The 23,435-nt window shown below is 33.7% G+C and overlaps 3 protein-coding genes across 3 annotated transcripts; 1 reads left to right on the forward strand and 2 right to left on the reverse strand.

The window, feature by feature from the left end:
* Positions 1-6,014: 6,014 nt before the first annotated feature.
* Positions 6,015-11,127, reverse strand: LOC135087926 (EGF domain-specific O-linked N-acetylglucosamine transferase). Its single transcript, XM_063982781.1, has 8 exons — positions 10,734-11,127; positions 10,458-10,548; positions 9,875-9,975; positions 9,272-9,448; positions 8,747-9,021; positions 8,236-8,570; positions 7,645-7,747; positions 6,015-7,508 (listed from the first exon to the last, which is right to left on the reverse strand). The coding sequence occupies exons 1-8, from the start codon at positions 11,050-11,052 to the stop codon at positions 7,344-7,346; spliced, it is 1,566 nt and encodes a 521-aa protein (XP_063838851.1). The 5' UTR covers positions 11,053-11,127; the 3' UTR covers positions 6,015-7,343.
* A 235-nt stretch (positions 11,128-11,362) lies between these two features.
* LOC135088168 (transcription factor Dp-1) lies at positions 11,363-21,172 on the forward strand. Its single transcript, XM_063983057.1, has 12 exons — positions 11,363-11,371; positions 12,827-12,938; positions 13,612-13,724; positions 14,166-14,214; positions 14,468-14,553; positions 15,068-15,201; positions 15,349-15,517; positions 15,729-15,941; positions 16,213-16,361; positions 16,609-16,691; positions 16,939-17,022; positions 20,683-21,172. Exons 1-12 carry the CDS (start codon positions 11,363-11,365, stop codon positions 20,850-20,852), a joined length of 1,371 nt encoding a protein of 456 aa, XP_063839127.1. The 3' UTR covers positions 20,853-21,172.
* A 383-nt stretch (positions 21,173-21,555) lies between these two features.
* Positions 21,556-22,645, reverse strand: LOC135087940 (COP9 signalosome complex subunit 9). The gene is made up of 3 exons (XM_063982801.1): positions 22,432-22,645; positions 22,131-22,203; positions 21,556-21,663 (listed from the first exon to the last, which is right to left on the reverse strand). Exons 1-3 carry the CDS (start codon positions 22,498-22,500, stop codon positions 21,626-21,628), a joined length of 180 nt encoding a protein of 59 aa, XP_063838871.1. The 5' UTR covers positions 22,501-22,645; the 3' UTR covers positions 21,556-21,625.
* Positions 22,646-23,435: the final 790 nt, after the last annotated feature.

A 23,435-nucleotide genomic window follows, 5' to 3' on the forward strand; every position in this document is an offset into this window, starting at 1 on the left:
ATTGTATGAACAAGCAACGATCTCCGATAAGGAGCTGTCGGTAACTCATTTAATGCGAAGCTTATCAGTTGCATAAGTTAGAATAAGCCGAGTTCACATTAGGTGCGCGCTATGCAAAATAACAGAAGACGCTGTGAACATTTACAACTTTTGATCCTCGATTCGATTACGTGAGTGTACTAAATTTTAAATTAATCACTAGTACTTATTAGTACCGACCATAAGTATTATTGATTTCATACAATAAAAATATGTACATGTAAATAATGACTTAGTATTATATTTTAGATTTATTTCCTTACAAAGCTCCCATTGACACGCTAAGTCTCTATTGCGCTTCAATGTAGATAGTAGAGCATCGTATTTTTATCTTGTCAATGACGGTCAATCATCATCATCATCTCAGCCATAGGAAGTCCACTGCTGAACATAGGCCTCCCCCAATCCAATGCTTTCCATGTTCCATTTCAATGACTGTAACCTACAATAATTTATAGTTTATTATCAATCAAGTACAAATTACAGGCAGGCCTTAGCAACGTATTTCACCACTTCATATTAACTATTGCATCGATCGTCCCATCACATTTCCAAAGTATATCGATAGTTCTCATGAAAATTTTGCAACAATAAACGAGTAGAGAGCGAGGCAATCAGAAACAATTTTCTATTACTATTTCTCGTTGGACATATTCCGACAACAAACACGATCGTCCCGAGAGCCGTGGGAATGCCCCAGTCGAGTAACGGACGGACGGACAAATGATGTTGGGCGATCTATTGCCTGTAATTGATGACGACTATTGTACGCTTTTGAAAGAGCCACGAATGTTTGTCTTCGTTCTGTTACCTTCCGTTTGTTTGTTGCTATTGTTAAACTGAGGTTATTGCCTTAATTCGCGAAGCTATTACTCTAATAAATGCTTACACGCTAAAGATTTAGTCATTCTTCTAACTGGCTGGCAATCAGGTGCCGTTAATCCACTTGACACAGTAAACACGCTTCGAATAACGTATGACTATTGTCGTTAATAGTAACCTCTTTCTATGTTCTGCGATAGCAACAATAAGGCACAAACATGTTGGTATAATTATAACATGTGTGGTCATTATAAAGAGACAGTTAAAAGCTACACCGGTTTTGATAAAACATAGAGTGAAATAAGAAAATAACCATTTCGCAACAACTGCTTGACATAGCTGAAATTGCAAAGAAATAATTTTTGGACCTTCGCCAGGCTATCTAATTGCTGCACTTTTCATAATACTCGTACAATTTTAGGACACATCTCTATCCAATTTATTTGATCAGTATGTTATGCCTTACGATATTCCTTTTATTGGTGCCATGTTTAAAATACCTTTTCAAATAATTGTTTTTGCCAGTACGTTATAAAACATCGGGAATCGGCTTCCACCGACTGGAACGAGTAGCTAGCGACTACTATCTTGTAACCTGTTCACTTAAATACATGTTGCTGTTGGTGTTGAATAATAAAAAGCCGAAGCGACGATTAATTTCAATTAAGTAATAAATAACGCTCGAAGTCTATTCCTTGGGTTGGAATTATAGATGTCTTTATTCAAAAGTGCGGCAAGTAGACGGTAGGCTGGTGATAAATTTAGAAAATGGCGTTGGGCGCCGGCGCCTGCGATCGCTATCGGGCGCATGAATCAGCAGCGTCGTCGCCGCGGCCACCCGCGCCGCCGCAACTACACGTCTGCTGCCTTCGGACTTGGCTAGACCAAGATCTTATACTTACAGTTTAGACAGAAGGTATTCTAAAGTCCGCGCCAGTAGACTCTGTATATTTTACGTATGATAGACAAAAACCCCGAACAAAGATTGAATTGTCTTACGCCCGTATTATAAACATTACTATGAGGTCTTACAGTGCGCGTGGAAGCACGAACCAATCACAGAGCTCTATTTAATGCTGTGCGTTCGATTTGCTGCTTCACTTAAGCAAGCATCGTGTGAATACGGGTGTCAGTATACCATTACTTAGATTGATACACTAACTCAAATCAACAAAGACGTTTGGATGCCAATGCTATGCCGACTTAAGTATTTGTTTTAAAAATATAGAGTTTCTATTGGCGCGGAGTATACGTAACCTAGTTTGCGAATCCGTAGCATAACGCGGCACACGTAAAAATTAAAAGAATAAAATATTATTACAAAGTTTATTAAAAATGTAAAAAATGCAAAGATTATAAATCTTACATCAAGCAGCCACAAAGCTTTTAAACACATTAATAATACAAAGTAAAACATAACATAGCAAATGCGAGGAATGTATGAGTAATATTAATACTATAATAATCATCAATTTTAGTTCATTTATAAAGCAAAGAAGACAACAGGTACAATTACAAAATTATAGATTCATTTACTAGTATTTACTTAAAACAGTAAATTAAAACTTATATTATATTCATCTGTTAGTGATATTACAGATTTTTTAAAATCTATATTAGCAAAACCCACAATCTTGTTTTCACACACTTGTGTCTTTTGTTCACAAATTTTTTGATGTGATATGTTAATAATTTAAAATAGGTATTTAAAATGTTGCTTATGACATAAATTATTATTACTTATTAAATTATTTCATTTACTGTATAAGTTAAGACAACCTGTAAAATGCTTAGCTATAAACATACAGATTTATACAAACAAAATTTCAATTAGTTGATTTTCGTTAAGCGATTACAATCTGCTTATGTTAAAAAGTTATGAGCGCAGAGCCCGGGGCCGGGCGGGCTTCGTCATTAATTTCCCTTTATAAATATTGCTTCCATATTATTTGATTGTTTTGCGCTTTATTGCTCTTATGCTTCTTAATTTTAGGGATCCGTTGAGCATACTTGGTCAAGAAAATGTTTACTTATTTTAAAACTAATTAAAGTAAAGCGGCGGTTTACTTATACAATCCAACTGCGACACATGTACAAACAAACATATTTTACATTTGATAGTAATACTTGAAATGCTTAGGCATTGTACAATAAATAACCCCTAGAGGCTTTATATGTCAATTTACACTCGATAAAAGGACTCGCACGTAATCGACTCTATCCAGGATGCAATTATGTTCGCAACATAGCCATAAAAATAACAGACACATCATACCGGACAAATATAGGAAGACTGTCGATGTAATAAATTCATAAAAACGTACATAGTACTTAAGTTTACTGGCCAAAATTACTGAGAAACTGAGGATTAACTGTAACAGTGTACATCAATAATTCAACGGGACATGAAACTCGCGGCCGATCTTGTGAACAATTTATCTGAATATCGCGGACTGTAATTATGGGACTTACGTTCGACGGCGCTGTTACAATTAAACTAGCGGTGCATTCGCGAATAATAAATAAACCAGATTATATCAATAACATTCATCGCTTCTTTAAAGACGACATTTTAAATTGTTCAACGAAAGATAAGTAATTTAGGTACATTTCATTTCACCATACCACAGGAAGATGTAATTCATAACATCATAAAAACGTACATGTAAGAGATAAAATTTCGTTCATTTTCGCATGTAGACGTAAAATTAATCAATTCATTTATTTCAGACCTCCAATTAGTACAGTTACATAAAATAAACCATAATACTGTATAGAATCTAAACTAAAAGCGTTAATATGCCATTTGTAGTTAATACTTTATTTATGTGCAATATTCTGACTTAGCCCGATGCAAAAGCAAGCAAAGCCTACATTGGACCATTTAAAAAAAACTAATGAGGACGCGAGGCCGGCGTTTCGCGCCGTGTATCGGGATTCGGGATAGCATGGCACCACATGGCACGTTTCAATATCCTCGTATGTTTTAAAAATTTAGCAGTTGACACCATTTAAATAAAACAATAAAATAATAATAAAAATTATATCATTTTATCCCAATTAATTCACACCTACACACCCACTTAATTCACACTTAAACAAAATAGTTTTTCTGTTGAATTGATAAATGTTTAATCAATGAAGTTGGAGATTAAAAATGCTATTAATTTTAATTGCGTTTTGTTTGACTTGAGCTTAAAAAGTACTTAATGTTAATTATGCAATTGTTACATAATCTAATATTATTTTAAATTAATGTTATTTCATACGCTTATTTTTATAGAAATGTTGCATAGCGTTTTATTATAACTAAGCTAAACTATTTCTCGATAAAAATGTTAATATGCTCTCATATCTCTTCAACATTTTATGTTATTTGAGATTCATCTAACAGCCACTAAAAAAATATCTGCAACCATCACATCATTAGCATCACTTCATTAAATTAAATTGTTAGGTACAAAGTTATCACAATAAGTAAAAACCATTACGTCTTAGGGTGGATTCGACCAAACAAGAGTAAATATTAATCTCAGAATAAATCGTCATTTTTGACATTTATTTCCCGTACTGAAACTGTCAATGTGCCAGTTATACCAGGAGTTATTTTCGCATAAAAGTTTGGTCGAATCGGGCCATAATATCATACAGGGTGCAAGGAAGGGATGAGCAAAAACTTTAACTGTCATGTTACCATGCTACCGAATTCGAAACCAATTGATATTTTAATAAGTTCAAGAATTTTCCTTAATTTTATTTGTACTTTTATTTATTTATTTTTATTTTGTTTTATAAAACTAGCTATCACAAAGATAGTATTATTACTGAGATCTGGATGGTTATCTGACCTTATGGTTTTATCAACTCTTCTTTTACACCCCTGACCTATTAGGTACACAAAGAAACAACTACTTTACCTAAGCAAATATGAAATAATACATATATTTTAATGACACTAAAACAATGTTATAATGTATTAAAGTGCCCATTTTATTAGTGTTCTGTAGTGACATTTTTAAAAATAGTAATATATTATTTTAATGAATAATTTTATTAGATGGGAATAATCTCTGTAAATATAATTTTATTAGATGGGAAAAATCTCTCTGTTCTGTTTGATAAAACCACTACATATTTTGTAATTCATTGAAAGTAGCAAATTCGTTTTCATAAAATATCGATATCAATGCATAAACAATTAATTGAGCCTCAAATTGGAATTTTAGAAGTAAATGTCCATACGTATTGGTTAATACGACGTCGCGACGTTGCCGTTGTACCCATACATAAACGTCACATGACTTTTTTGTTGAAATGTCTTTGAACCTAACATTCCTACATATCTATTCCTACCTTAGGGTGAGTTGCACCACCTAACTTTAACGGTAACTATAACGTTAACCGGTGCTTTTTGTATGGCGTCCCAAGTAACATTTTACTCCATTTAAGAGTTCAATAGTCGTTCACATGTACTCCACAAGCTGTGTATGTCAGCTGTATACGAGCTGTATAGCTTGCTATAATGCTTTTATAGAACCAGTTTGGGCACAAATTAGACAGCTTTAAGTTCACTATGGCTGTACATTAGCAGTATAATAGCATTATAATAGCAGTTTAAGTAGTAACATCGTACTTAAGGCTGACTTACGGCACTATATGGGACGCAGTGTGAACCATACAACGTACGTGAGGACAATAAAGAGTAACAAGTGGCTAAATGCACAGCTTTCAAAGTTATAAAGTCCGACAAAAGTACTCCAATGCTACCTAAAGTTCACGTGTGTCTTAAATTATTTCCACATTTTAATATTAGTTTGGTATTTGTACGTGAGTGCCAAGAGGGAAACAACTCGGGCGGATAATCATTTATGCAAATAATAACACGGGTTTTAAATACTTAATAATGTTAATGCCATTGGGAATGCAACTTTATCGTGAAATGTATACATATTTACAGCTAAAATATTTACGCGCCTCTGTAAAAACGCGATATTCATTTTAAAATATTTAAAACTGGCTGAGAGGAAATCTACAATTTTCAGTTTTTGATATTGGATTGGCATTATAATTATATTACGGTAATTAATTATAACATGAAACCAAAACTCAATCGCTCTATCTGCGAATTTTGTGATAAATCTGCATTAATTTTGGAGATTTATTTGGTAAATATTTTAGGTTATGTAGAACAAAATGGTGGAAATGAAATACGGCTATGTGAACTGTTATAACTCCAATTTAATGCGGTGAGCGTATATTAGGTTCACATGTGTTCTGTTAGAATGCTGTTATCTATATGAAGTTCCACATTTGTACCACTACAGCGCTAATTTCTATAAATTTATTCTAATGTGAACTTATGTACAGCTTTAAGATGTACCTAGTTCAGGTCAATTGTGTATCTTTAATTCTTACAAAAATACTGAAATTTTAGAGATCCGCAATAAAAATTATTAATGTCCGTTAAATCGCCTAGCCCAGGTACTAATAGTCAAGTATGAATACCTAAAGCATCAGACGGTAGTGTTCCCGGTTTAAATTCGTTTATTATGCTTGACAATTTATTCAAAGCGGAATGAGGAATACGATTTTCAATAGCCCATGTTCTTATTTTTTTTTGCGAAAGGTTAAATAATTGTCCAAATCAAAATGGTATTCACTATCACAAGAACTGCAATCATCACACTCTGATATCTGGTATATTTTGAAGGGAAATTTCAGGTTCAGGCATAATATTTTCCTCTGCATCATGTACAGAACCACCATGAACAACTAAAAACAGGCTTGGGGAAATGTGTAATAGAATATCACATTCACATTCGTGTTCAGCTTAAAGCAAATAAGAGTAGTACTTGTGGACAAATAAACTGCTATTGATGTTAATGGACAACACATATAGTCCTTTTAACAGCCTACAGTGTACATGCGAACCATTGAAACACTTTTGTACAGATAGTAAAAAAGGTTATTTTAATTATCACAAACAAGTCCTACTACAGCTACTAGCTGTATAACAGTCTAAAACAAGTAAACATAACAGCCTTTGGCTTTATAAATGACCACGTGTGTTCTATTAAAATGCTAGCTCTATAACATCGTACAAGTAGGCCGTTAAACAGCGGTTGCCGTATCTCTACCCTCCTATAATGCTCTTAGTCAGATGGCTGACTAAAGGATAGTTGTTAGAGTATTATAACACCAACAATCGTATAAAAGTATAACTCTACACTAGTCTATACTCCTATAAGTCCCTTAGACAGGTATAGGTGTAATTAATTGCAATAATACAGCTTATACATCACGAGTGAACTGTACTAATGCTTTAAGTACACATTGGAACTAAATGTGAACTCTTAAATGGAGTAAAATGTTACTTGGGGTTTGACAGATTTTTGACGTTAAAGTAAGATGGTGCAACCCAGACCTTTTTAGCAGATTTCTGCAATGACATTTTTTAATTGTTTAATCTCTTACCTTTAAATCTATAATTCTTCATGCATTCTCTTCATAAGTGATGCTTCAATAAAACTCTTGAAATCCGGTCGTTTCCTCACATGTTCCGCACATTTTGCAACTAGTCTTAAAAACTCTTCGACATCAAAAGAATAATTCGTAAACTTTGCATGTGAGCCGTTGGGCCCGTGTCCCTAAAATTAAAAAAAATATTTAAGAACTTATCACTGTACCATAATTTAAGAAATAAATCATTTGAATTTGAATGAGGTTTGATTAAACAATACAAAAAAAAAACAAATTATATTTGTACTTTTCAAAGTATTTTACCTCATCTTGTTGAACAAGTTTCTCTTTGTTTTCCCAAGTGACATATTTAAGACCACGCAATCGCGCTAGATCGAAATAACAATTCGCATCTTCACAATTGTACCTAAAAATAAACATAATTAAGTTCATAAATATAATGGTACAATCACAGGGTACAATACAAATACCCAATATCAAGTACAGAAAGACAATGCTAAATAGTATAACCATATTGCACTCTCTAGATGGCGCCACTACCAAGAGCCAGAACCTTATCGACAGTGCCGCCAACTGGTAAGCGCAAATGCAATAGCTTTTATCATTATTAAAGTACGGCCAAATAGCAGCGATACAAAAGGTCGATACGACTGTCGAGTTGACAATATATTCTGTCTCTTCCTATCTTGTGTATTTGTCGTAATGTCTCGTTCTCCCGCCAAAATATGTCAAAGTCAGACAGGTTCACCCATGACATTGGGTTTGTTTACTTTGGTATCGCTTCTCGTTGGCCGTACTTTAGAAAGTATTGCTACTTATTGGATTTCAGGTATAAAATTAAATTATTTTAAGAATTAATGTAGGTATACTTTCAACTACCCATATTACACTTACAGTTCAAAAACAGCTGCCCAATCCGGTAAGAACATTAGATGCGTGAGACCAGCGCCATGAATGCCAATGAACACGTCTGTGTTATGAGTTATCTCTAGCTGCTTAGTGAAGGGCATAGTCCTGTCATAGACTACTCTTTGCACATAATAGTCGTCCACCTTATGCAAAGCATCCAGGAGCTGTTTTTCATTCAATATCGATCTGTATGTTGTTCCTCTAGAAAGTAAAGTAACCCTTATCTTGTCACTATCGCGTATTTGAAGCTTTACATTCAATGAGTGTAGTATGTGCTTCGAAAATGCATGAAATAGTCCACTTCTCTCACAGCCGTAAATCTGAAAATGGGAGAAAAAAAATCAAGTTTGATTAAGTTTTTAATTTTCTGCTTAACTTTTTAAATAAAACAGCAACTGGCAACTAAAGAACTGCAAAAAAGGCAACTGCACTATGCGTGGCCTGATGTTGCCTGCTTTCGACAGTATGAGGTACTAATATTATCAATATAACTTACCAATGGAGTGTTGTAGTAAAGACCAAAAATCATTCTTGGCAGCAATGGTAGTACAACATTCTTAAAACATACAACTTTTCCTCTAAAAGTTTTTAAATCCAATATGGGATTAATGGTAAAAGCTTTGAAGGCTTCCTTAAAAGCAGAGTCATATGTAAAAGTTTCCCATACAAGAATGTGGTTATCTCTTGAAAATGTAGATGGATGAGTAGAGTTCACATGCAAACTAGCATACAAGTTGAAGAAATCACAAAAGTGATGATACATGTTTACAGCTGAAACAAAACAAAAGAGGATGTTAATCGTTTAATAAAAATTCCTACTATATACAATTTGTTAATAGTCATAGTAAGCCTAGGCGCAGACCACCGATTTTTAGTTGGCTGATAGTTGGGTCCAATTTCAATTTGTAATGTGCGCATTTTCATACATCTCCAATCTCCATACTGATTAACAGCCCGACTCAACAATCGGCCAACTAAAAGTCGGTGGTCTGCGCCTAGGCTTAATATAGTCTGCTTTTACCTGCATCTAACTTCATAATGAAAGTTGGTTTATCAATAGTAACATCACAAATACCACTTGGAATAGGCCTTTTATCTGTTTTTACAAAATTCACTAGCTCCGGGGCCCATGATTGCAGGGCACTCATGTGTTCAGCCTCTTTCAAGAGACGCTCCGAATACAAATTGCAATAGCCTCCTGAAACACAATGACAAATAAAATCAATGGGGCTTGAATTTAAAGAACATTTAAAAAAACTAAAAGCCCATTAGTTTTTAAAATGAATCGAATTAGTAACACACTTTGAGGACTACCTGTAATCTTATTTATCACTTTGGAAATGTAGCAGAAAACTTATTAACACTACTCCTTAGGAGTACCTATAGAATATAAAGCATTTGTCTCAAAACAGGTTACATTTACAAAATGTGGATCACGTGAAAGTTTGATTCAAAATAACTCTAATCCTCTTACAAAATTAGTTAAATATTGAAGACATTTAAAATGTCATTTTCTTACATAATGTCATTTAACTTGGTGTTAAATGCAGTAGTAGGTACTTCTTATTAGTAAGGGAGTCTATTTTATAACTTCCAAAACAAAAGTGTATAAATTATAAATTACCTATTTGTCCAGGTCCTAATATGTCCATCTTATAACGAAGATTATTACCGCGACCCACTAGGCCTGTAAAATTCAGCATGAGGTTCCGCCCTCTGCAAAACCTGAAAATTGTAAGTTTCACTAACTTAATTGTAGCTTGATTCAATAAAAATAGAAAGGTCAAATTAGGTAATCAATTAAATCAGGCACGGTTGGCAAAGAAATCTCCTGCTTGAAAATAAAACAAACTTAAAAATAATTTAGTTAAGTCTAATGTATGTATAATGCAAATAGGCAGTATTGCACATAAAACAGGATAAATAAAAGATACTTATCATACTAACAAAATTAGATGTTTCATAAATTGTTACTTAGTATGAATTTGTACTTATGAATGAATGTAACGAATAAATATCCTATATACATAGATAGAAAGTGTGATTCTGTAAAGTATTTAGGACAATTATTGAAGTCCCAAAATCATATTTGAAAATGAATAACAGATCTACAATTTAGTTGTTTAATATAAATTTCTATACAAAGTTGCAGGCCTAACATCTATTTATTTATTTATTATGAGGACATTACTTATCTGTATACCAACCTTAAGTATTTGGAGCATTCAAGGGATGAGTCAAGAGGATATGAAGCTTCGCACATTACCATTAACTCTTCTATTTGTTCTTTAACATAACCTGAAAACAATTGAAGTCGAAATTAATTCATTAAATAAACGGATAATTAAATACAATCAACGGAAAAAGACAAGTTGTACCTTCTAAAAACAAATATTATAGTTACAGATACTGCTGTGAGTAAAAATAATAAATGATAGTAATTTACCTACTATTATTATAGAATATTAAGTTCCAATACTAACCAAAGTCTGCTTGGGTAAAAAATGTGGAATACTGAGCTTCTTTCGTCTGAACCCAACCACGATGGTCTCCGGGACATCGCGGTCTAACGTGATATGATAAAGACTGATTACAGTTACGTTCATATCCCCAACAAGCTTTTCTTCCGACCAGGTTTTTAAAAGGACACTCGGGGTCAGCTAAACAAGCTTCAGCGACAGTTTCAAATGTGTTGAAATAGTAAATCACATGTTCTGGTGGTAAATTTACATGATTTAAATATGAAGAATATGTATTCATTGATGATAGTGCAACTAAGAAGAATGATAAAAATGTCCACATGTTTAATACAGCGAATAAAAATGAAAGAATATGGAAAAATAAATTGAAAACTTTAAAACAATAAAACAGATGGTTTGGTTCCAAGTCCAACAAATTTTGACATTGACAGATTGAACTACCGATTGACAGTAATGACAGAACGCAGCCAAAGATGGATGAAGCAGAAGATGAAGAAGAAATTTAAAAAATTGTTAAACTCTCAATTTTTTTTAAATACAATGCGATACGCTTTATAAGTATTGTATAGCCCGACCAGGAACATAAAAACCCTCGCCATATTGCGGAAAACTAATGGTACTAATTTCTTTTAATGGCAACAGTAACTGAAAACTTCATAGACATGTCATCTTGCATGTCAGTCTATTGCTGTCAAAGTGTAAACAAACTTTATTTTAAATGTGCGCAATTGATTTTGTGAATTAAATTGCTAAAATCTTTTTATAGTCGTGAAAGAAAAGTGGTTCACAATGTGTTAAAGTATTGGTCGAAGAGAAATACTAAGGGTTCGGACAATATTTTCATTGAATAATGTTTCCGACAAAGGTTGTCAAATTGACTGACATGTTTATCGTATAGTACAGTCCACTATGAAAATTAGCTATGGTTTGTTTCAACTACACATTTTAAATTTTTTTGTCACTTTCGTGTTAAATTTTATGGAATTGGGAAAGAAGTACCGAGTTTGAAGCGTTCATGAGCAGACATTGCAGTTGAATATTAAAGTTCTGAATTTGATTATTGATGAATAATACAAATAAATCCTACCAGCTCGATTGATGGTTTCATTTAATTTATTTAAACCAGGTTACCTATAATAATATTTTTTCGTTAATTTATGAAAATATCAAATTAGCCCGTAATCCTGAATCCTGATACATAAAGTTAGCCTATTAATTTAACACAGGTACGACTGTACTCAGTGTTGCACTATCAAATGCAATTGACGCGCCTCTATGCCAGGGTTTTTATGTTCCTGGTCAGGCATATAGACTGTAAGCTTTAAGTAAGCTGCCAGAAAGCTACTTTTTCTCAAATGTTTAAGTCAAACATTCTAGCATAACGTGCTGTGTTTTAGTGAAAAAATAAGGTGTTCGGATTTTTAATGGAAAGTGCTTAAATCCGTTGTTTCGTCTTTGTTTGCGCGTGAACTTTACTGCGATACTGAATTGCACTTCAGCTGGAATGACATTGGAGCGTGGCTGAAGTGTAAACTGGAGATGAAACGCGAACTAATTGGAGACATTACAAATTCATTAAAAATTAGCGCAATCGGGGCACAGGGCCCCAATTTTTAACAATTCATTGGCGCTTCTTCTCTAGTTTCGCTCCGTTTTTCATTCCAGCTGAGGTGCAAATTCGGTATCGCGGTAAAGTTCACGTGCAAACAAAAACGAAACAACGGATTTAATCACTTTCCAATAAAAGTCCGAACAACTTATTTTTTCACTAAAACACAGCAAATGTTCATGTAGGCGTTTGACTCGAGTTTGAGAAAAAGTAGCTTTCTTTCAGCTTACTTAAAGCTCTTTCAGCTTATAGACAAAGAAGCATTTGCGTTTTGTTTTCGTTTGAACTAGCTGTCAAAGCGACACCGCGATACGAATTTGTGATATTTGTTCGTCGTCTAGTCGCGTTGTAGTTGAAAATATTTAGCGCAATCGGGGCACAGGAAACCTTAGAATTAAGTTTAAAATTGTAACCATTCAATACGTGTCGTGTCGTGGTCGACTCCATCTCCAGCTGATGAGCTTTATGCTCAATCTGTCGTTACTAGATCAATGACATACGTCAATTTTTGTTTCGCGCCTTTTCCGGAAACAAAAGTCCCAGGCAAAGGAAAAGGAAGGAGTCGCACCACCACGTGAACAGCGTCATCCAATCAGCTGGTAAATTTTTAGCCCGCGTTGTTTCACTCCCTGTTGTTTGGTGCTTTCGTGATAGAATTAACGTTACATTATTTACAAAAGTGTTGTTATTATTGTATATTATCAAAACTAGGGAAATATGGGGCGTCGTTAAAGAGTGTGTGTTTATTTTAGCGGCTCCTGACCTTCAATCTTATTCCAAAATATGTCGCCATTTTGACCATACAGTAAATTGAGTTGAGTATTCTCTATATAATTAGGTCATAAACCTAAGCTTTAATTCTTGAAAAAGCGAGTTCTTTCAATGGATGAATTACTCCAAGAACTACGGAGAAAATGTCCCAGAAAAATAGTACGCTAAAATTCATAGTACATGACGCCAATGGTTAGTAACGCTAAAACTTGCCTCCTTTTTCCTTAATTTTTACGTAAACATCATTTTTATAAACTTTCTAGTTTATCTAAAAGAATTCTCTTTTACTGAATTCAGTATGAACTAAAAAGGGAATGGTTAGCCTTTGATAGGTCCGTTTGAAATACCTTTGTCGGCGTCTGCAAGGGCTCTACCGGCATTCAGTGTTAGTTAGATGTAGATGTAGTAGTTGAAAACATCCACCTATTTGTACTAATTACATCCTGCGTACTTAGTAGTCATTCTGATAGATATTAATAATACATTGATCGTTTGTTATAGGACAGCTAAAATTTGTGCAAAACAAAACTAATCCATCAATTGCTCAACTTAAACTGAAGCCGAATTCTTTAAAACTAATTAAGATACCAACCAACAGTGAAGGGATCGAACAGGTATGATGCATACCCATAATATTCATCACTACCTCAGTATTTGTATTTGAACAGGTGCCCCTCATTCATCTAAAATCTTTGTATCATTTAGTTTTTAGTAGATATCAAAAATTCATATTGTAGTTCTATTGGTGGCCAATTATACATAATTAAAGTAAATTCTCATACTACAAAATAATTGGTCAATTAATTTAAAATATGGTACAAAGATCACATGGCATTGTCCAAAAACAGTCATTAAGAAATACTTAACAACAATGCAAATTTTCTAATTGGTCCTGAGTTCCTGAACACAACCACAAGCTATTGGTTCAAAGACCAATTACTTAGGTTTTCTATGATTGTGCATGCCTATTTTGTACCAACCTGGAATGTACATAGCTGATAGCTTCATAGACAGCAGAGCAGGGTTTTTATAAATATCTTAATTTCTTGTTACAGATACCTACATATCAAAGTGTGAAGTTAACTGACATTATCAATGCATCAAGTAAGTTGTTATTGATTGCTATATTTTGAAAAAAGAAGTGTGATAATTATCTTGAAATTTGGATTTTTTTATATTGGAGAATTTACTTGTTTGAATACAAAATAATAAAATTAGGTAGCCTTTACTTTGGTACACAGTAATTTTAATAGAGCTCTTATTATGCTGTGATTTAATTATCATAGTTGTTGCATCAATTTGTGATAGATTCTTGAGATTAACATTAAATTCTTACACTGACCTGTGTTGATTTCAGACTTGATACAGTCATCAACAGATACTTTACCACAAATACAGAAAATAACATCAAAAAAGGATTTTGTGGAAGAAGAACCTACTGAGGTAAGATATGCACCAATAACCATTAACATTGACACAAGATAAGATAATAAATCTTCATTGACTCTTCTACACACAGATAAAAACAAAAAAATTAACCACTCATCTCAATTATGATAGTTTATACCATTCAAATGTTACATATTAGATAGTGCAGTTTACAAAACTGTACCTATTATTGTTTTGTTTATTCAGTCATTAGTAACTCTCATGTCTCACTGGACAGTCTTGGGCTTAGTCTGAATGTATAGTGAAGATGAAATAATACAGAGAGTCTTATTCATTGTATGTTGTAATTTTTGGACTTACCTAAAATATGTACTGAACTGGTGATTCACTAAATATTTCCATACTTGTAGTATGAATTGTTTTATTTCTTTAGCATAGCATACAAAGATGGCCAAAAAATGTAATCATTGACACTATCTGTAGTTGATTGTCTATCTTTTTGTAAAGCATTGTCTGGTTCAACCATAAAGGGAATTTAATGTATTACTATTTTATTTTTATTTTACAGGTGCATCCATTATCAGAGCTAAAGTATATACACACTATACCTAAATTAGTGCCAATACCCTCTGATAAGTCATCAACTATGTCACATGCTTCTAGGAGAAGACATGATTCTGACAATGATCATCCTACAGAATAGTAAGTTGTATTATATTTATTTCTTAGTTTTTAGTATCATCTCTTTTCCTCATGGTTTTAGACTTATTATACCTACCTCATGGTTTTGCTTTATCTGTGTCTAATGACAAAAGTGGGTTACACACTGACCTTTATATTAATTTTCAGTACAACAAAGAGACGTAAACATGCTGACAAAGTCGGAAAAGGTTTAAGGCATTTTTCCATGAAAGTGTGTGAAAAAGTAAGGACTAAAGGGTTCACCTCATACAATGAAGTAGCTGATGAACTTGTACTTGAGTTTGCAACTGGAATCCATGGTTCAGCTGATAGCCAAGTATGTGTATTTTTTCTATATAAGAGTGAATAAAATGGTGCCTGTTTTTGTCACAGTAACTGTTTGGTCTCTGTTGACCTTTTTTCGTCCTTCATTGGTAGGTGGAACATGCAGTTGTGCACATTATGTGACAGGAAAAACACCATTAATCGCTCCTCTCCTAATCGATTGAAATTATTATCTTAATTATTAATTACTACAATGATTCTAGCAATATGATCAAAAGAATATTCGGCGGAGAGTATACGACGCACTAAACGTATTGATGGCCATGAATATTATTTCTAAAGAAAAAAAGGAAATTCGGTGGCTTGGATTACCCACTAACTCAGTGCAAGAATGCACTTCATTGGAAAAAGAAAAACAAAGCAAGTTAGAGCAGATACAGAAAAAGACTCAACAATTACAAGAACTAATCTTACAGGTATGTTATGCATTTATGAGTTTATTATTTTGTTTTTCATAAATATAAATACATATTTGTATCCTGAAGGGAAAACTGCTACATAGTTTTCCATCACACCTACTGTAAATAAAGTAATGCTTCATATTTGTAGAAAAAATTAAAAAACAAATGGAATCATCCTTGATGTTGGTTTATTGCCTTTTCTCTAGTGTTCTTGTCTATTATTTTAGCTAGTGTATAAAATAAATGTTTTAAGTGATTTGTTAAACAGATTTTAATTTTTTTTCAGCATATTTCCTTCAAGAGTTTGATAGAGAGAAATAAAGATGCAGAAAACAAAGGAATAAAGCCATCGCCTTCTTCAGCAATCCATCTGCCCTTTATTGTTGTAAATACGAGTGACAAAGCATTGATCGACTGTAGTATCTCAAATGACAAGTAAGTACTATGAGTACAAATTACTTATTACTACTTTTTTTCTTTAATTCATGGACACTCAGACTTCTTACAGTTCAACTTGTAAAACATACTTAATTTTTAAAAGTATCCCATGATGCTATTTCCTGTATCTAGTGCAATCATTATGTTCAATCGAAACATAGGTATTTGATGATAAAAATATTACAAGCTCACTTGTGTAAATTTTTGTGGAATAAATATTTATATGCTTTTTTTTTACTTTCAGGACAGAATACATGTTTAACTTTAATAAACGGTTCCAAATCCACGATGACATTGATATACTGAAGAGGATGGGACTGCTTTTTGGTAAGTTACATTCCTAGTGTAATTTATTAACTAATTATATTTTGGTATTTTTTGCATTCTCTCATAAATTCGTTGACACGACAGTTGTACGCGGAACAAACATTCATAATGTCATAATGTGTGGTCGAATGTACGGCCGTGGTAATGTGGCTTGACGACATACGACTGACGTACATATTAGGATTCCACCGAACTATTAATTATGACTATAGACAGCTAAGCTTAATGCATATCTTTAAATTTTCAGGTTTAGATAAAGGAGAATGTTCAGAAGAAGATATAGAAAGAGCGAAAAGTATGGTTCCGAAATCATTAGAATACTACGTAGATCGTAAGTGTTATATTTAAGTCTAATTTTAATAATTTATTTGGAAAAGTCTAGCAATCAAATGCTGTATTTGCGCACGCTGACTAAATGCGTGCCCTTGTCTTGAACTATATTACACAATATTCTTTTTTCATTCAATATTCTTACTTCTTATTTCATTAGGTGGTTGGCCTGTTTATTTAGTAACTTTATTCTTATATTTTGATCATGATAATTATTGTAGCTTAGTAAAACACCAGTGGTGTATTCTTGTAACAATTAACCTTTTCAGTGGCGGATTTACAGTTTTGCCGCCCATAGGCTAGGGTGGGGTTGGATCTTTATTTAACTTTTATCTTCTGAAATCGAGTAAGCGTTATCTGAAATCTGCCGCCCCTAGGCCGCGGCCTATACGGCCTATTGACAGATCCAGGACTGAACCTTTTTAAGGCGAGAGTGAATAGGCATTTACAGGGCAGATATTTAGCACCCTAGACTGCATCTCACTTAACCAGGTGCGATTTCGGTCATATACCTGCCTTGTTATTGTTATGCATAAAAAGAATCTAGACGTTAGCACGGCATTAAACAATTAAAACTGCCACGCAGTCATACGCGGGCAGAACCCGCGGCTTTACCCGTGTCAAATTCAGTTTATGACTTGTAGTCCAGTCATTTAAGCTTAAATTAGGTAAGAATCTCGGAATTAGAGATACCCAGCTGTAAGTCTGTAAATACTTGTATATTGACACCCTAAAAGTTGTCTCAAAACCTACATATGGTAGGGTGTAAGCAACTATTAAATTTTAAGGTCAAAGGTCACAAAAATCGGTTTTTTGCGCTTTTTTTGGAAATATCTCATTTCCTATGGGTTTTTTGCTATTTGTATTTATTATCAATATTGTAGAATACTAAATTCTCTACAAATTTTGTTTAAAAAATTTTTTTATACGGTGAACCGTTTTCGAGATAGAGGGCGGAGAGCGCGCGGTTACTGCATCACTTCAGGTCAACTTAAGCGGTTTAGGTTTTTCATACAAAAGGATTTTCCCGCTAATTCCCGTGGGAATTTCGGTAATTACTTGTTGTAAATAAGCTTTAAGTTTACTAAGGTACCTACATGCCAAATTTCAAGCGTCTAACTTCCGTTATGCGTTTAGATTTTTCATACAAAAGGATTTTCCCGCTAATTCCTGTTCCCGTGGGAATTCCTAAGTAAACTATAACCTGCCCAGGTGTATGAAGAATAATTGTACCAAGTTTCGTTAAAATCCGTCGAGTAGTTTTTGTTTCTATAAGGAACATACAGACGGACAGACAGACAGACAAAAATTTTACTGATTGCATTTTTGGCATCAGTATCGATCACTAATCACCCCCTGATAGTTATTTTGAAAATATATTTCATGTATAGAATTCTGTCCGTCTGTATGTTCCTTATAGAAACAAAAACTACTCGACGGATTTTAACGAAACTTGGTACAATTATTCTTCATACACCTGGGCAGGTTATAGTATACTTAGGAATTCCCACGGGAACAGGAATTAGCGGGAAAGTCCTTTTGTATGAAAAATCTAAACGCTTAACGGAAGTTAGACGCTTGAAATTTGGCATGTAGGTACCTTAGTAAACTCAAAGCTTAGTTACAACAAGGAATTCCCGAAATTCCCACAGGAATTAGCGGGAAAATCCTTTTGTATGAAAAATCTAAACCGCTTAAGTAGACCTGAGCCCCGATTACGGTAATTTTTAACGTCAACAATCCAGACACGCTTCTCGATTCTGCGATACGATTGGTCGTTCAACAGCGTACGTCAGCTGTTTTGACCAATCGTATCGCAGAATCAGAAACGCGTCTGGATTGTAGAGGTTATAAAAGTTATCGGGGCTCTGAAGTGATGCAGTGACCGCGCGCTCTCCGCCCTCTATCTCGAAAACGGTTCACCGTATAAAAAAAGTTTTTAAACAAAATTTGTAGAGAATTTAGTATTCTACAATATTGATAATAAATACAAATAGCAAAAAACCCACAGGAAATGAGATATTTCTAAAAAAAAGCGCAAAAAACCGATTTTTGTGACCGTTGACCTTGAAATTTAATAGTTGCTTACACCCTACCATATGTAGGTTTTGAGACAACTTTTAGGGTGTCAATATACACGTATTTACAGACTTACAGCTGGGTATCTCGAATTCCGAGGTGAACTTACTATAATGACTGGACTATTGTAGCTGGAATTTGGCTAATAAACTAATCAATAAGCCTATATTATGACATGTTATTCTCTATTGTATAAGAGTATTTCTCAAAAAAAATGTACGTAACGAAACGGTAGTAACGAAATAGTAAGGCCATAAGGCTTGTTATACATTGGCGAAATATTGTGAATGCTCTTCATTTATTCAATTCGAAATATTTGTAAGTATGCACCCAAATATGGGGTAATATTAAGGGGTTAGAAATAAAATAAGGGAGTAATCATTCATACTATTTTAATAAAATTATTTTTGTTCCATCATGTTTATCCATTTTGAGTCGTTCTCTGTAAGCTTTTTGCCTTTCGGCATTGGTTTTTGGCGGCATTCCTAAAAAAACAAAAGAAGTAATCACATAAAAACGTAATCTAAATGATTTGATAATTTTTTGCTGGTGGCACTTCTGTAAAGCAGATAGTATCCAATCCTTTTGTTATTAACGCTCTATATTTTTTGAAATAAATTAAGTAGTGAATATTACTATGCTTAGTCAGGTAATAACAGTATACACTCAGCATTATGTTGTACTTTTTCGTAACGTAACGAAATTCGTAAAAAACGTAACGAAATATTAGACAAAATGAGATCAGAAACAAGTATTTTTTTGATAAAATTTGTTACAGCAAATATAAAAGCTTACTAAATGTTCGTACCACACGTATTACAAAAAATGGTTAAATGAAGACTTGCCGTTCTATATAAAATCGCTGATTTTACTGCCTGTTACGAAAAAGTAATCCCACAAAACACACACGTTTTCACTAATTTTCGCGATAGATGTAATGGCGGAGACGTCAGGCCAACAGCCATTCAGAGTGCAGCTATTGTTGTCCGTGTAAAATAAATACGGAATTGTTCAGAAACCATGGGAAAGTAGAAATAAATCGTAGCTAAAGAGTAAATAACGAAATAGTAAATGAGAGCGACTCATTTTGTTTTTTTGCTTTAAATTACCAATTCATTATGACACCCCATAGAAAATCAATTTGATACAGAAACTGCGATTACTGTAGAACGATAATACAAAGAAATTTACAATAATTTAGTTACGTATCGCATTTTATGAAACAAAAATACATGAAAAAGCTAGGGTGGCAAACAGGTTTTTGTATAAAAGGTAAAAAAGGACTATTTTTAAAATATCTAAATATTTGGTAATAAGTAGGATTATAGCTATAATTCTTCGTTATCTTAAAGATTAATATTCATACTTCAAAATTGTGTGTGTGTTTTTTTTGTGTGATGATTTATAAATATAAAACTTTTGAACTGTTTCAAAGCACACTTTTTTTTTTCAAAATGTACATTTTTTTTTAGAAATACTCATAAACAATAATAAACTGAAAGTTTCATTAAAATCCATTCAGCAGTTTTTAATGAGTTAGGGATTTGGTTCGAAAGTTAAAATAATTTTTATTTTGTTACAGAAATGGGTCGAGGCGTAATAACGAAACTGTCATCGTTATTAGAGGAGGACGACTTAGACGAAGCAGAGGAGGAAGAGGCACTCGACGCGGAAGTGGAAGGCGACGAGGAGCCCGAGGAGGGCGACGCCGCAGACTACAGCGACGCCAGCAGCGAGGAGGTCGACGTGTAGCCGACGCCGCCGACTACAGACGCCAGGGGGGCTACTCCGGGATGCTGTTTACTTAGTTTCGGGTCTATCTGTCACCGTCGCTCATGCTGGCATCTCGTCATGCGTGAGAGGGATGGCAGCATTCGAAACTTCGTGTCACAATTCTCGGAGTAGCCCCCCAGTAGCGAGGAGGTCGACGTGTAGCCCCGGCGCCTGTACCATACTTACGTTACATACCTGTGCTGAACTCACGCGATATGCCACCTAATCTTATTTTATCAAATCAAACAAATAGGTGACAACGATGTTTAGTACAAATCAATATAAGTATTATTCCTTAAGTTTTTGCTTTTATTTCTAATGATCCTTGACCTTTTCCCAATTAATTTATGCTGGTCGCAGACATCTGTCACACCTGTACCAATGTTTACCACCACCACCAACCACAACCACCACCAACTTTTAGTTGGCCGATAGTATAGTTGGTGGTCTGCAGCTAGCTAGACTAAAATAGTTGGATCGGGCTGTTAATCAGTATAGACATGGATGGAATTGCGCACATTACACCAATTTGATTTTCATATAAATTAAAATAAGTGAGTATATGCTATGGCTTACGTTATCTATGAGTTTTATTTTAATCAATTAATTATTCTTTCACCAATGTTACTCTTACTGCCTCAAAAATAATTTGTCATGCATTATTTTATTAAAAGAACAAACATTACATTTATAGAAATGGATTTATTGCTAATAGATTTATGAATAAATAATAATATTGTCGTGTCATCTCCTCACTTTAAGTCTTCATCGTCAAATAAGTCTTCGAAATCTGAAATGGAATTAATAATATTTGTAAGTAACTTATTAATTTTAATATAATAATAAGGCTTAGAATTTAACTTTGAAAGAGGTAATCTGGCATTTTATAAGGTAGATACCTGGATTCGTATATGATCAATGTTATATTCATAATGGAAATTATTAATTTTAAGACTGTCTCACTAGTGATAGATTAAATTATGAATAAACATTTATTACTATGTGCACTATTGTATTTGCTGTCACCTCTTGTTACTGGTGAGTACAGCATCAACTTAACTTCTCTATTAAATATTAAATGATAGCAAAGTGAGGAAAAATGACAAAAAACTTATAAAAGAAGTGTTGAGCCTCACTCTCATCATATTTTGGATGATTACTTATTTTCTTAATACTAATTGTATGGTAACATTGTTAATTCTAAAGATTATGGTATATAATTTATTACACTAATTAAAAATGAAATAATTTAGTTACCATTAAAAAAGTCAGCATGGACAGCTTTTTCATTAGCAGCTAGATCCATCAAGAGATTCGAAGGTCCACCTGCCTGCAATCAAAGAGAATACAACGCCTGTAATAATGTAGAAAGGACTTGAGACTACCCTCTGACCGAGAATTATTGGGAAACATAATTATTTTATTAAAAAATATTGTATCAGTACGCTAAACAGACGAAATATATATACTATAGTTAGTTCGTTTTGGATTATATCCAAAAATATCGATAAAATTGTTCCAAATATTTTGGGAAAACGAGGCATGTTATTAGACTTACTTCTTCTAAATCCATGTATGGGCCAACGCCCTCTGGAAACATTTCGTCAGCAGCAACCGTAGGTTTCATTATTATCAGAGATAGGAAATATTGCGCTGTAAATATGAATTTGTTAGTTTTATTTAGCTTTTTTCAAACAAAAATATTGCGTTTATGTTTTGTATCAGCGACCAAGCGACAGCGCAGCGATACCCAGTGACAGTGACACTCAGTGACAGTCGGTGTCTGGTGTCAGCTGATGAGCTTTTTTTTAACAAATCATTGACTTGTAAATCTATGAACTGGTCATGTTTACAAAATAATATTGCGTGTCTATTGGCGCAAATACACTATGCGGGAAATTGGCCAAGACGTAAACGTAAAAGTGTGAACACCATCTTGGTTACTTTCTCTTTCCGCCTCCTCCCGTACCATCGCCCCATGAAGCTAAAGATAAAAATGGAGGGCAGAGTTGGAACAAAAACTTGAGTCAAATACCTACTTATATCTATCTCGCTCTCTGCGGCCCTACCTCTCTTTTTAGTGTGAACTGTAGTATTGCTATCTTCTGATTTAAATCTCCTTGTAAATTCTTCGAAATAGCCAATTCACTAACCAAATCAGAAGTTAAACAAATAAATAATTAATATTTGAAACTAAGATTACCTAGTTAAATAAAAAATCACAAAATTGTCGGCCATTTAGGCTTAATGTGTTGGCGAATCAGGGAATTACAATCCCAATTCCTGGGTAATCGGTACCATGTGGCAACATCGGCCCAATCCGGCCCATCATGGCGGTTGTTTACTATTTTGTTTATTAAGCAGTTAATTTCGTTTGAGATTGTTTACAGGAAATAATCATTGTTTTATCACAAGAATTGGTGCAAAATTTTGTAGGTAAGTGTTTATTTCGTGATTTCCGACATTGGATCATTGTAAACATTTTTCACATTTTTTACAGTAATTTCTTCCTAAAACGTTTTACCAGTAATTACACTTATCATTTTTAATGATACCTATGTC

Source organism: Ostrinia nubilalis, chromosome 3, assembly GCF_963855985.1.
Source record: "Ostrinia nubilalis chromosome 3, ilOstNubi1.1, whole genome shotgun sequence".
Taxonomy (NCBI): domain Eukaryota; kingdom Metazoa; phylum Arthropoda; class Insecta; order Lepidoptera; family Crambidae; genus Ostrinia; species Ostrinia nubilalis.